This window comes from Carlito syrichta, unplaced genomic scaffold (assembly GCF_000164805.1).
Source record: "Carlito syrichta isolate Samal-C Ts95f unplaced genomic scaffold, Tarsius_syrichta-2.0.1 Scaffold316346, whole genome shotgun sequence".
NCBI lineage: Eukaryota > Metazoa > Chordata > Mammalia > Primates > Tarsiidae > Carlito > Carlito syrichta.
Window position 1 is genome coordinate 1,786,270 of NW_007260442.1, and position 15,054 is coordinate 1,801,323.

A 15,054-nucleotide genomic window follows, 5' to 3' on the forward strand; every position below is an offset into this window, starting at 1 on the left:
ACCCAGGAGAGAGGTCGAGGCTATGGTAGCAGTGAGTGTGCCATTGCACTCTAGCCTGGGTGACAGTGTGAGACCCCAACTCAAAAAAAAAATCAAAAAACTAGCTGGGCATGGTAGTGCATGCCTGTGGTTCCAGTTACTTGGGAGGCTAAGGAGGGAGGATCACCTGTGCCCAGGAGGTCGAGGCTGCGGTGAGCCATGATCGTGCCACTGCACTGCAGCCTGGATGACAGAGTGAGACTCTGACTCAAAAAAAGAAGTAAATGTTTCTCAGTGAAGAAAAAGAGAATTCTTCTTATCTCTGACTTTTTCCCAGAACTTGCCCAACAAGCCTCTCTTCACAGGCAAGTTCACTGTTCATTCTTAAGCCAAGAGTTGACAAAGCAAATGGGATACCTTTGGTTGTTGACTTGAGCAGTTGTCTGGGGTAGAATGGATATTGGAGAGGAAGTCCCCTGCAAAGACTGCACAAATAACCAAAATGAACGATCATTTAGTAGACAAATCTAGGGGCATTTTGGAGGAGGAAAGAGACTAACTCAGCCTCCTTAGCTTACTAATGGCAGCCTCTGAAGCCCAGAGGAGGAGAGGAACTCACCTGTGCTCACACAGCAAGTAAGGGCAGAGCTGGGGCTAGAACCCAGGTCTGCTGGCTCCGAACCCTTTTCCTACTGGGCCCTGCCACTGCCCTGCCATGCCGAGGAGCTGCTGTGAGGATGAAGAAGGCTGTGTAAGGGCTCGGGCGTTGGCCTGGGCTCTGTAGAGAAACGGGACTCTGAAAAGGGTTGGGGGTTGACCCGGTGGCTCCAGCCTCCTTTCCTGGGACTCCTCAGCCTCCAGCCGGGTTGTGTCCCAAAGGCCATGACGCCAGAGGGATTTCAGACATTCTTGTTTATTTTTATTTTTTTCCTCCCAGCGAGTATCTGCAGACATAAAAAGTGCATGATGATTTTTAAAGAAACAAACCAGAACCCTCCAAGAAAAATGCAAAACTCCTGAATCTGCCTTGCTCTGAAGAAAACGCAATGGGTTTATGATCTTTTAAGACACACAAGAGACAGCTTTCTCTTGACAGATGGGAATCTGAGGCTATTTTGCTTCCTCCCTTTTTGCGTGACCAGACCCAATTGTGTAAAGCTTTTAGCTTCAAAGCTGGGTTGTGAATAACATTGGTTTAACCTGAAATTTAAAGCCAGGCTTTCTTTGCTCCCCGAGACGGGGCTTCCTGCCCCTTGCTCCCCTGAAGCTAGCTTCCAGAATGTTAATTCTACGAGCCATGGTTGACTAAGCCCAGCACTGGGTCCATTACATACTATTTGATTTGGAGTAGAAAAAAAAGATTTAAAGATACCATGCCCCCTGTATACCTTTGTACTTTTGCCCGTGCCTGTCCATATATTTAAGCATACCATTCATATTGTGAGTTCAGATTTTTCTCCCTGGAATAAAACGGGTCTGAGCATTTCTGGAGCCTGCCTTGAGACCACATTCTCCAATTAAGTCAGACAGCATCTTTGCAGTGCAGATGAGAAATGCTACGGCAGCTTACACCCGACGCCTGGAGGTTTAGCCCTGCCCTCGTGCAGGGGGTGACTTTTTGTATTCATTTCTGTAGCCGTCTCTGAGCATATAATCTGTTTTTGGTTCATTCACTGTGCCCTCACTGTGTGTAACACCAGAGGCAGGTCAGCATGTCCCTGACCTCTTAGAAACAAGCACTTTTTTTTTTGGAGTTGTCTCACTCTCTCTCCCAAGCTGAGGGGCAGTGGCGTGATCACGGTTCACCACAGCCTTGATCTTCTGGGCTCAGGTGATCCTTGCACCTCAGCCTCCCGAGTAGCTGGGACTTCAGGCATGTGCCACCACACTTGGTTAATATTTTGATTTTTCGTAGGGATGAGATTTCACTTTGTTTCCCTGGCTGGGTCTCGAACTTCTGGGCTCAAGCAATCCTCCTGCCTCAGCCTCCCAAAGTACTGGGATTACAGGTGTGAGCCACGGAGCCCGACCTCCTGCACTTTTTTGGTGAGAGTATCCATCTTGCTTGATACTTGCACCTTTACTGGTGTGATTATTTTTCAGTTACCGTTTGCCTCCTCCACTGGAGTTAACCCCATGAGGACAAGGGCTGGGTTTGCTTTTGCCCATCACTGTGTCCCTACCAATCGTGCTCACAGAGGGAAAAATGGTGAAAGAGTGAGATCTCATGGAGGGATCTGCTGTTTGCAGACCAGACATGCAGAGTGAAGGTGGTTGTCTCAGGCAATACTAATTTGTTTATTTACTCCACAAATGTTATGGAGGACAGAGATGAATTATCTCCAGTCTTTCCCATGGAAGGCGGTTATAACAGCACCATGTGAGAGTGAAGGATCCAGGGGATGTGGCTTCTGATGTAAGGGAGAAAGTGGTCAGAGCCCTGAGAATGGGAGCTGGGACAGGCAGGGGCATGAAAGCAAGCATCCTGGAGGAGAAAGCATGTGAGCCTGCAGGCTGTGTCTGTCTGGAAAACAAAGCGCATGTCCCTGAGCAATGGTGTCTGTTCCCCAGGGGCACGTTGGAGCACCTGTGGCTGATAGGCTGACACCAGTGCCTCACTTTCAAGCACCCACACATGCAGACTCCCACCTTGGTGGGTCTCTAGTTTCTTCCAAGAGAGGAGACTTGGGAGCAGAGTTTAGAAAGCATTAAAGGAACCAGCGACTCAGATCCTGGAGCTGAGAAATGTGGATGGGCAGTTGTGCCCAGCCCCTCCCGTGGCACCCCATGGCTCTCTCTGACCTCTGGGGCTTTCTGGTGGACTCCTGCCAGCCTTGGCAGATTCTTCCGGGGCCTCTTCTCTCACTCCCCTAGTCCTTTCCTCTTCTTCTCTCAGGGCTTTTGATTGGCAATCTCCTCTGCCTGGCATCCTCTCCATCCACCTTCTGCCCTGCTGACTCCTTACCCTCTACCTGCAGTTCCAGCATGGTTTCCCCTTGGAAGGCTTCCTGAGTCCTCCCCAGATGCGGTCGCTCCCCTCCCCATTACACATACGTCTATATTTCTATGCACTTTCCCCCCTTGACATCAAGCACAGTGATCCTATGTTTAGCTGTGTGATCGCTTGACGTAAGTGGGCTGCCGTCTCTAAATTATAAGGAGAGACCTGTCTTGGTCATCACTGTATCCTCTGTTTTTATTATTATTATTATTTATTTTTTTTGAGTTGAGATCTCACTTTGTCACCTAGGCTGGAGCACAGTGGCATGAACACAACTCATTGTAGCCTCGATCAGCTCAGGTGATCCTTCTGCCTCAGCCTCCCAAGTAGCTGGGACTACAGGCACACATCACCACTTCCAGTTAATTTTTTTATTTTTTATTTTTTGAGAGACGAGGTCTCGCTATGTTGCCCAGGCGGGTCTCGAACTCCTGGACTCAAGCGATCCTCATAGGTGTGAGCCACCACGCCTGACCTTGTTTTGTTTTATTTTATTTTCAAAATGTATTTATTTAAAAGATATTACCTGGCACAGTAAACGTCTGTTGATATTTGTTAAATCAATGAGTAAGTGATTATGTGTTTGGGAGTGTCCCACTTCTTAAGGAAGTGACAGCCTTCACTGCCTCCCTTTCCAGTAAAGAAGGCAATGGAGGCTAGCAGGGTGAGAGCAGCAGGAGCATCATGGGCCAGGTGATGTTTCCCAGCTGGCAGCCCTCCACTGGCAGTGTTTGGTCACCAAGGCAGCCTGGATGTTCTTCCAGGCTCAGCCGACGGGGACCATGGCAACTTTCAGAAAGCCAGAGCAGGACACTGCCCATTCTCTTCTGAGAAGACACTGAAGAACTAGTGTGTATGTCCACCAGAATTGCAGAAATTTTCATAGAAATGTCTTTCATGATAGCCAGCATTTGAACCAGCCCAATATCCATGGCAGACATTAAAATGAGCAAGTTCATTGCCACAATGTGGATGAATTTCTCATTCATAAAATTAATAAACAGAGCCAGACGCAAAAGGAGGAAAGCAATGTGGTTTTATGTATATAGATTTCAAAGCAAGTGAAATTAATTCAAAATGACAAAAGTCAGAATGGTGGCTAGCCTTATGCTGAGGGGAGAGAGCAATAATACAGTTAGGAGGACTAAAGAACTTTCTAGAGTTGAGGATATTTTTGTGTCTTTGTGTAGTGTTGGTTACCTCATGATATGCAGAGGGTGGTGCAGATCCCAGGGAGGCTGACTGTCCTCTGAGGATATGGGGTATCTCGGTGGAGGGTCACCAGAAACTCCCAGTGCATGCCTGAGTTGGCCCTGTGCCCTGAGCCTTTACTCTGTGCCAGGCCCTATTCAGTGACCAGGCAGTGACCTTGCCCGCAGGGGCCTTTGGTTGAGCCACGCTTTCTGAGCTTTGGGCTCCGAGCTGTGGAAAGAACCCAGCCTGAATCCCACGGGAGAGGAATCAAGCTTGAGATGTTTGTGGGAGGATGGCCTGGCTGGCTGGGAGAGGCCAGAGTTGGGCATGCTCAGGTGGGGACAGAGTGAGGTATTGGCGGGAGCCATTAGGAACTGACTAACAGGAAGGAGGCTTCATGAAGAGTTCATGCCTGGCTGGCAGGATAGGAGCTGGGGAGTATAATTGAAGCGGGTGAAGGGAGAAGTCTCTAAGAAGTGATTGTGACCTTTCTGACAGGGAGGAACTTGGTGGCAGCAAGGTTAAGGTCAAGCTTAGGCAGGAGTGACTGGGACCAGGATGACTGGGTAGAGCGGTAGCTGAGCAGGGCCAAGCTGAGCCATCTTCCTTGGGTGTGTGTGTGTGTGTGTGTGTGTGTGTGTGTGTGTGTGTATGTGTGTATACATGGACACATGTGTGCACACAGGTATAGGACCTTCAAGAATAGGGTCATTTGGTGGATGCTGACCAATGGAAAAACACTGCTATACCAACAGACTGGGCTGTGAGCATCCATATCCTGCTAGTCATGGCAACCTTGTGAGAATGGTCCCCAAGGGCATGGGCCACGATGAAAGAAGGGTCTCTGAGGATGATGTCCTGCAGACGGGAGTAGGCACCTGTCTTGTGGAAGGCCTGTGTCACGGGCTGTCAGAGGAAGGACCCCGGCTTTAGGCCAGGGAATGCTGGTCAGGGAGACCAGCTTCTGCCTTGGCTCACACGTGGGGGGGTCTGGTCATTTAGGCTGTGGCCCAGCCTACAGTATCCTCTTGGGTCAAAATTGATGTGGAGTCCATTTTTTCAGAGGACTCATAAGCTGCCTCTGAAGATCCTTCCTCAGAGCCTATTGGCTTCCCTGGGGCCTCTGAGAAGCCAACACTCACAAGAACACCCACAGCTGGTATCTTTGTTCAAATGTCAATCCCAGCATGGCAGTCGTCCCCAGATAGGACAGTTGGGAGAAGCACTGACTTTTGACTGCATGTCGGTGACACGCTATCCCACTGCTAAGTACTCCTTGGTCTGGCCTCATTCCTCCCGTGGGTGGGGGCTTGACAGGGTGGATGAAGCAGTGTGCTAGTGGGGGCTGGGGAGTCACACATGGCCTTGTGTAAGGGCATCTTTCAGCATGAGAGCTGACTCATGCTGGTTTCCCTCTGGGCTTCCCAACAGCAAAGGTAGATGCCCCAGCTCTGGGCCTGCGTTTTAACAGTGTCTTGGTCAGCCCTGTATAAATTTTGTAGTCCTAGAGAGCCCTGGGAACTGATGTGCCCCCTGAGACCTTGGCTTCGCTGGAAACATCTGCCCTTCATGCCTGTTTTCATTTTGAACAGTTCAAGCCCACGACTCCCACAAGATATTTCATCTCATTTTTTTTATTGATAATTCATAATATATATATTTTGAAATGCAAACATCACTCCGGGCATGGTGGCTAGTGCCTGTAATCCCAGCACTTTGGGAGGTAGAGGCAAGAGAATTGCCTGAGTTCAGGGGTTCAAGAACAGCCCGGGCAACTTGGCGAGACCTTATCTCCACAATAAATCAAAAAATTACCCAGATATTGTGGCTGGCATGTGCCAGTAGTTCCAGCTACTTGGAAGACTGAAGGCTGAAGGATCGCCTGACCCCAGCAGGTCGAGGCTGAGGTAATTGTGAGTGTGCTACTGCAATCCAGCCTGACTCTGACTCAAAAAAGAAAAGAAAAGAAATGTAAGCATCATCACTAGAGATTATTGCAGTGTGAAAAGCCAACAATGTAGAACACATAGGGAATTTAATTTTGTACTCTCTTAATTCATATTTTTGAATAGCCAACACATTTAAACTTCTAAAACCAAACCAAACCAGACAAAAAAGCATGCGGTGAAAAGTCTCTCTCACCCTCACCTCCAGTCACTTGGTTCCTACCTCTCTGAATGGGTAACCACTGTAAATGTTTCTCAAGTATCTTTGGGAGATAAATACATATATTTCATATAAAGTCTTATATTCTTCCTTTCTTACACAAGAGGTTGTGTATTCTATATGCTATATAGTAGCTTTTTTTTTTAAATTTTTTAGTCTGGGTCTTACTCTGTCACCCAGACTGGAGTGCATGGCACCATCACAGCTCACTGCAGCCTCGACCTCCTGGGCTCAGGCAATCCTTCCAACTCAGCCTCTTGCGTGGCTGGGACTACAGGTGCATGCCACCACATCAAGCTAATTTTTTATTATTTTGTAGAGATGAGGTCTTGCTATGTTGCCCAGACTGGTGTTGAACTCCTGGGCTGAAACAATCCGCCTACCTTGGCCTCTCAAAGTGCTGGGATTATAGGCATGAACCACCATTCCCTGCCCACTTCCACCAGAATATATGAGAGTGTCTGTTTTCCTGCAACCTTTCTAGCATGGCATTTATTGACTGGCATTTTATTGATGTGGTCACATGATGAGGTGACAAATGTTCAAAGTAAAGACATCAGATCTGGGGAAAACTGTACATCCAAGGAGGGCCTTCAGTACAGAAGGGCAGTATCACCTGGTGACTAAGCCTCTGAAACAGCTGGAGCATGAATCCTCTGGCCAATCACTTACTCTCTCTAGGTCTCAGTTTTCTTATCTGCAAAATGAAGAAAATGATAACATACATTGGGGGTCGTCGTGAGGATGAGTGAGATGCTGCTTGTCAGCAGGACTTTGACAGTGCCTGGCATATGGCTATGGGAGGCTGGCTCTGCACTCACCAGCAGGTGACCTTGGGCAAGGAGCCCCTCACCTGAGCCTCCCTGCTGGCCTCAGGGGTCTGTGGGGCCCTCTTCCCGGTCTCAGGACCTGGCCTGTTTTTCAGTAGCAACGTGTGTTACCTCCACTTACCCTTCCTCTCTCATGCCCATCAAAGGTATTCAGGAGTCTCCAGTGCCGAATGGTCACTCGCTTCCGGGCAGAGATTTTCTCCGGAAGCAGATGCGGGGAGACCTGTTCACGCAGCAGCAGCTGGAGGTGCTGGACCGCGTGTTTGAAAGGCAGCACTACTCGGACATCTTCACCACCACGGAACCCATCAAGCCCGAGCAGGTACGCCCCGCAGCTCATGCCTGCCACACCTGCCACTGCCACGCAGGCTTGGGCCACTCTCCTGACAGCAGAGGCATCTGGTGGGGTGTGGGTGAGGGTGCGCCGGGTATTGCTCAGAGCAGGCATTCGACTGTTCTTGGCCAGTCACAACATCCCACGAGGTCAGAAGAACTTGTCTGGGGCTTCGGTGGCTTCTTGCCCTGGTGCTGCTGTGGTCTCTGGCCTGCTGGGGGCGGGGGGTGACTTGTCTGGCTGCTCTGCCGTTGCCAAATGATGTCCTTTCTCAGGGCTCTTTGGATGAGGGGGGCGTGATAATCTTCTGGGCCACTTGAGATGGTCTTGGGTCATTATCCTTTCAGTCAGGGTGATGGTCAAAATATGTAACCACCATGCGGCCCCTGGGCTTACCAGCTGTGAACAGGGCAATGATGGTGTGGGTGTGTACCCGACTGTCAGCCCTCTGGTCAGGTCATCTTGTCCTGCTTTCAGAGGCTGAATTCATGAGTCGCAGGTGAAAATGTGTCTCATTGAACACACCGCCACCTGGCTTATTTGCAGGTAAGGGAAAGAAGCAGGAGGGCCATCCCTGGCTGAGCAGCCTGCTGTACCCTGACAGAGGAGCAGTCACTGCCTGTGCCTGGAGAGATGGAACCAGAAAGGCTCTGCCCAGTGAGAGGCTCTTGGGGCCTGAAAAGGGTCCCTAAAGTACCAGATTCAATTCAGAAGACTATTTCCTGATGCCCAGTCAGTGCCAGGGCCTTGACTAGTCACCTTGCAGGCATGGACAACCCAAGATCTTCTGTCTGGTGGGCGAGTCAGGGAGACCCTATGGACAATGACCTTCCCCAGGACTTTCCTAGCTTGTGTTGGTGGTGAGAACTGGCCTCGCTGAACTTCCTCTAGATGCCCATTAGATGCTGCTGCTGACGTTTTCCCACACAGCCATTCAAAACAGCATAGGCCCTATTCACAGGAGCTCGTGGAGAGATGAGGGGCGGGAGAGAGTCTTGGCTGTTGAGGAGTGAGCAAGACTCTGGGACCACCCCGGTGTGGCAGTGGCTGTCTCTGAGCAGTTTCTATAGGGGCTCGTACAGACGATCTGTCCACTTTCGGATGGGGAAATTGAGGCCCACAGAGGCAGAGTGATTTGCCTAAGGCTAAATCATGTATTCACTTAGCAAACATTGATAAGTGTCTACTTTGTGTAGGGCACGGAGCCAGACCCTAGAGGTATTCCAGTGAACAAGACAGGCTCAGACCTTCCCTCAAAGAGCCTACAAATTGTGGAAGATTCATAATAAATAAGGATTAGCCAAAGGGTCATGAATTACAGGTATGCTTTGTGCTGAGGAGGTGCAATGTGAGGTTCTCTGAGAGCCCAAAGCAAACCCCGAGCCAACCTGGGAACCACAGTGGCCTTCTAAGGGAAATGTATTTATGCTGAGCCCTGAAGGCATTGGGCAGAATGGGGAGAAGTGATGCGGGAGTGGAAGGAATGTTTCTGGCACAGGGAACAGTACCTTCAAAGGCCCTGAGGTGAGAGGGCATGTGGCCAGAATGAGGAATGGAGAGCCAGTATGGCTGGGCTTCAGGGAACGGGGTTGGGGATGTTGGGGAGATGGGTCTGGTCTTGTAGACTGGGCTCAGAATTTTAGTCTTTCTCATTCAAGTTGAGAGACGTCTCTCCCGGGAAGTACATGGTTATATGTGCTGGGCAGAGCTGACCCCACACACTCTAGATCCTGGGCTTTAGAGAGAAGAATCTGTTTCCATCACAAGCAGCCTCTCTCCCCACAACCTGGAGACCTGTTGAGAGATGGCAGAAACTTGTTTATCTGACACGAAGGAGAAAGAGAGGGGACTCGATCAGGAAATCTCCCTAGATGAGGTCTATCTTTCCCTCCAGCATCCAGGAGAAAATTGATCTCGTTAACTGTTGATAAGATCACATGATTTTAGGACTAGCAGGGACTATGGAGACCACCTTTCAACTCTCATTTTTGGAGGTCCAAAGAGAGGACAGGGCTTGTCTGAGGCCACCTAACCTCAGCGAGGGTCCAGGCCTCCACACTCCGCCTGGCCTCCACAGCATAAAGCCCCGGCTTTTCTACGAAGACTATACTTAATGCAGACTTCCATTCCACATGGTTCTTGCAGAGACGCAGAATCCTGCCCCCGGGAATGCCCAGAAAGACTGGACAGAGACTCCAGCATTCATTACTGGGAGGAATCCAGAAACCAGTCATGTATTCACTCACTCATGTGCTCACTGATCCCACATATATCTCCCACTTGTGGGCCGGGAGCCTGGCACAGTGCTAGGTACTTGTCAGCTCTGCCCAGTCTCCCAGGGGCGGTGTGGCGTGGACTCAGAACCCACAAGATGGAGGTTCTGTGGTCCTGTGAAGTGCAGAACTAGAGAGGGAGAAGCTGCCTTGGTTGGAAGCATCAAGGACAGTGGCAGGGAGGGGCACTGTTGGGTGGGGGTCCTGAAGGACAGGTCCCACAGGCTCATGAAGAGATGGGGGACTGAGGGGGAGGAGACCTGGGTTAGACTATGAGGACTCTGTGTCTAGCAGTGTCCTTCAGAATGACGCGAGCACGTCTGCAGGCCTGTCTCTGACTGTGCGGGCCCTGAGACGGGATAATGACTGACTCAGTGTTTTCTGGTTAATCTGCTTCACCTCCCTGTAATGTGCTTTAATGAGAAGAGATGGAAGGTGAGGCCGTGGGGCTGCCCTGCACGTACACGGGCACTGGACTATGAATGACATACCCTTGCGCCCGATTCCCAATCACTTTGGACAAATGATGCCCGAGCAAGGGGCTGCGGCCTGGGAGGGGATGCTTGTCAAGGGTACAGGTTCCTTGAGCCCGCGTAGGCTCGCTGTCTGTGAGGTGGATACCCCGCAGGCCTTGTCTTGGGAGTCGCGGAGCGGCATGGTGGTGGTGACAGGAAGGGGGATTGAGGTGCTGGCCGCGGAGGCCGGCTGCCTCTTCCGCTTTTGAGCAGCTCAAGCTGTCTGAGTCTGCGTCTCCTTGGCCTGGTGGCCTAGGTGGGGGACCAGCTGCCACTATCATTGAGCAGCCTGGTGGCGAAGAAAGAGCATTTCTGACCCTGGAGTTGGGGGAGCTTGGTTTGAGTCCTGGCTCTGCCTTGTTGAAGAAGCCACTTTCTTTCCAGACCTCAGTTTCCATATCTGTGATAGTAGTAATTTTGATACCACCCCATCGACAGCAGTAGCAGCAGCAACCTAACACTAACAACAGTGATCTTCCCCACCTCTGCATGACAGTGGATGGTTTTTAAAGGCCTGTCACATCCGTTCTCTCATTGGACCCTCGATTAAGTGCCTACCAAGCGGGCTGGGCAAGATTTGTGAACCCCCTTTTATAGATTGGAGCATTTTTTTCCAGATTGTTCACCCTGTTTCAGGCCGAGGAAGTTTCTGGGATTTTTGAGACCACAGAGCTGGAATCTGACCTCAGGATCTTCTGTCTCTAACTTGTGCAAGATGGTTCCATGAGCCTCCACGTCCCGGACGATGCTAGGAGTCAGTTTTCTGACTGGCTGGTTTTCAGGCCTGACCTTTTGCAGCCAGAATCCGACTGTCATTCCAGAACTGCTCATTCCAGAATCTTGTCACAGGCTTGGCGAAGTCGTACCCTTCCAGGTCTCCCCACCTCGTCCCCCATGGGAAGAACATGCCTCTTTAGCGCAAGGCAGGGGTCCTGGTGGCCACTGCCTGGAACTCAGAGCCTGCCCCCATCGTGCTGCTTTTCCTGCCAAGTTCTTCCCTGGTTGGGTGGGTCCAGATGTCTGACTTTTTAAGGGAAACTTAGTAAACCCTGTGTCCTGGGTGGAACGGGTTAATGTAGACCACTCTTGGGGCAATGAAACACTTCCTTTTCAAAACGGTTATTGAAAAAGCAATTCTGTTTTCCCTGCATGTGGAGTGAGTAAAAATCACCTCGGAGGAAGAGAAGAGGGATAAAAACAAACAAACAAACAAACGATGGCGGCGAGTGTGTGTGTGTGTGTGTGTGTGTGTGTGTGTTTCCAACAGTGGAATCTGTTTCCGTAAAACTACCGTTGATGCTGTCGTCGGTGGCGCTCCTGGCAGGAGCGGGTCCCTCCTCCGGCCGCTGCAGGAAGGCCGCCACGAGCACAGCCTGCCATATTTACTCTCGGCAGACTATTAACCAACACCAGGCTATTAATCTGGCTTTTGAGCCTTCACTAAAGCCCATAAAAGCTCACAGTTGTCAAATGGAGTTCATTTTAATTTCCTTTCAATCACAGTAAATTATTCAGGTGATAAATCAGCTGGAGCAGCCTCCTGGCTGTAATAGAAACCCTAATTCCTGGCTAATTATCCAGCCCATTGCTGCCAACAGATCAATACGGGTGCAAAATGGAACGGGCCGGGGCCCTCCCTCCCATCGGGCCAGAGACAGAGAGACAGCTGGGGAAGGGGACGTGCTGCTGACCTCCCAGGAAGTTCAAAGGTCACAAGGGGTTAAACCAGGAGAAGGCCCGTCCCTTGTCTGACAGAGAAAACCACCCGAAGTGCCTCCTGCTCTCATAAGCCACTATGCCCTCTGAATGGTGGCATTTCTCCAGGCTGGTGGGCTGAACAGGATTCTAGCACTGCCTGCTCCTGTGGGCATCCCGTTCCTAGGAAGGGGCTGAACTTGACTGAGCTTGGTCATCAGGGATGACTTGAATCTTGACCATGAGTCAAAAAAAGGGCTGGGTACTGTGCGGAGAAAGAGGAGGCCCTGAATGTGCTTATTTTCTTCAGGAAGCTCATTCTCCTCCACGGTGGCTCTGTGTCCCACTGTGAGGAGGTGGGGTTGGGGAGACAGGTGTGCCAGGCTAAGAGAGAGGAAGGCTTCCTGGAGGAGATGCCTTGAGGGATGGACAGAATCCAGACCTGTGGAGATGGGAGAGTTGACTGGAGAGGGCATTCTAGGCGGAAGGAACAGCATGGGCGCACAGCAAAGGTCTAGAGGAATGCAGGTATGGGCAGGGAGCTGCATGGGGTCTAGGTGGCTGGCATGGGGGGTGATAAAGGAAGTCAAGCGTCATGGGGTGGAGCAGCAGGAGGGGACCCAAACCCCACAGGGCTGGCATGTGGAGGTGGGCTTTGCTTTGAGGGCAGAGTGCCCCAAAGGGCCCTGGGTCTGTGGCCGCTGTTCTGCTCACCTTGGAAGCAACCTTCATGGGGCCTGCTTGCCTCTTGTCCTGTCTCCACTGGATCTCTTTCTTCCTGAAGCCCACTGCCATAAGAGCCCATCATGGTTTACCACTACTTGAAACCTTGATCGTGACCTTTATCCCCTTCACGACCCCATGTCCCTCTGCCTGCCCACAAAAGCTTGGGCTCTGACCAGGCCTGACCACGCACTGCCCCCCACAGGCTAGGCTGCTCCCGTGTCCGAGGGGCTACTGACCCTGGCCCTACCTTTCCCAGAACTGGCGTGTGCATGCACATGTATGTTCATGAGCGTGTGAACACCAAGGCATGGCTCTGAACATGCTTGGTGGCAGGTACTGTAGTTATTACTACTTTTTTAATGTAGTTCACACTCTAAGCTCCTGCTCCCTGAATGGAACATTCTTTCAACCTGTTTCTAAATCCTACCCTGTCCAGGCCCAGTAGGCCTGCCCTGTGAGGCCTTCACTGACCCACTTCAGCCTGCACCACCTTGTCTCTTGTCTGAGCTCATGAATGCATTGGGTTTTAATTATTGTTGTAGGTAGTAATTGTCGTGGTATATTTATTGCTTGAGCCTGGCTCTGTTCTGAGGAGAACCTACCTGCCCCATTTCATTACAAAGTCATGACAACTCCTATCATCCCCGCGGTGCAGACAGCTGAGGCGTAGTGAGATTCATATGGTGACTTGGCCAATGGAATATAGTAAGCATGGAGCCAAGATCGGAAACCAGGTCCTTAGCTTCACCAGATATCCGCAGGTGCTGCACATTCAGGCAGTCCACTGATTCTCAGAGATGGGTGGTTTCTTGGGGATCTCCCTGGGAGTTCAGTGTATTCATGCTGGGAGCTGATCATTGAGCATGAGTCAGGAGGTGCTGGGGCTACTGCACATACCAGCAGGTCTCTTGAGGGCTCTTTTTTTTTGAGTTGGAGTCTCACTCCGTTGCCCAGGCTGGAGGCTACCCCAGCATTGCCTCCCTGGGCTCAGGCAATCCTTCCGCCTCAGCCTTCCAAGTAGCCAGAACTACAGGTGCATGCTACCATGCCAGACTAATTTTTTGAAATTTTATTTTTATTGTAGAGATGAGGGCTCACCAAGTTGCCCAGGCTGTTCTTGAACTCGTGGGCTCTGGCAGTCCACTCACCTTGGCCTCTCAAAGTTCTGCGATTACAGACTGAGCCACCATGCCTAGCCTCTGGCGGGCTCTTATAAACAGAAGTCTAGGGCGGTGACTGTCCTGTTCTGCCCGGAGCTGATTCTGTTCCTCTCAGCCTGCCTGCCACCCCCTGCCCGCCGCCCCAGGGCTGTGCTTAGGGCCAAGCGCCTCCTTTGCGGGCACAGCACAGTTTGTTCAGAAGAGGCAACTGAAAATTCTTCCCTAGGAGGGGCGACTGGAGAAATCGGGACTGTTTGTTCTGAGGAAGGGAAGACTTGGGGATGTGAGCTGAGAAGAAGATAGGCTAAGAGAACTCTAATAGCCCGAGCTTTCCATCCGTGGGACGGGCCTCCTTGTTCAGTGATGAGTTTCCCATCACTGGAGGCATGGAAGTAGATGTATCCTTCATATATGCTGTTTTAGAAGTTTAAGAATACAGAGGGTTTAATTGTGTAAATATCAGTGTCCTTCCAACCTGAAAGAATGATTCTAAGATAGGAAGAGTGAGAAGGGTCTGGTGGGAAGAGGGGAAGGCATGAAGACCCTTTACACTGAAGCATCATTGGGAAGCCTGTCCCCGCCCAGGACTCCTCACCAGGGTGAGCAGAGAGGGCCAGCCTGGGTCACAGGGGGCATGACCCTGAGAGGCAAAGGGGTGGCGGCTACAAGATCTTGGGAGGCCAGCGGATGACTCCAGGTTCTCCAGTGCATGGAGCAGGGTTGGGACTTCTGGTGAAGGGGTCAGGGTCAGAGGTCTGGATACGGGTGACTGCTGTCAGCCTTGCTGCCTCCAGATGGTACCTGGCCTCTTCTGCCTGGGAATTCAGTGCCAGGTCCCATGGGGGAGAGGGTAAGCCAGTAGACATGGGAGATGGAAAGTGCTATGTGGTGGAGTTAGTGAGGTGTTGGGGGCTGGATGTGAGGGGACTTGTGGGCCAGGGCCAGGACTTTGGGTTTTATCTCGAGATCAGGGAGAAGCCTCTGCAAGGTGTTGAACCAAGGACTCTTAGGATCCAACCCTACACAGATTGGAAGATTATTCTGGAAGTTGTGAAGAGACTTGTAGGGTGGGGGGACCAGAGGCTACTGCTAAGATATAAGAGATTGAGCCGGGCTCGGTGGCTCAGCCTGTAATCCTGCGCCTTTGGGAGGCTGAGGTGAGTGGATTGCCTGAGCCCGCG

The 15,054-nt window shown here is 51.1% G+C and overlaps 1 protein-coding gene across 9 annotated transcripts in view; it reads left to right on the plus strand.

The window, feature by feature from the left end:
- Positions 1–15,054, plus strand: part of PAX5 (paired box 5) — a 202,931-nt gene that overhangs the window by 63,615 nt on the left and 124,262 nt on the right. For all 9 annotated transcript variants that reach the window (XM_008074152.2, XM_008074154.2, XM_008074155.2 and 6 more), the window contains one exon: positions 7,317–7,492. In XM_008074152.2, the coding sequence (XP_008072343.1) occupies positions 7,317–7,492 (176 nt within the window). The remainder of the gene's footprint in view (positions 1–7,316; positions 7,493–15,054) is intronic.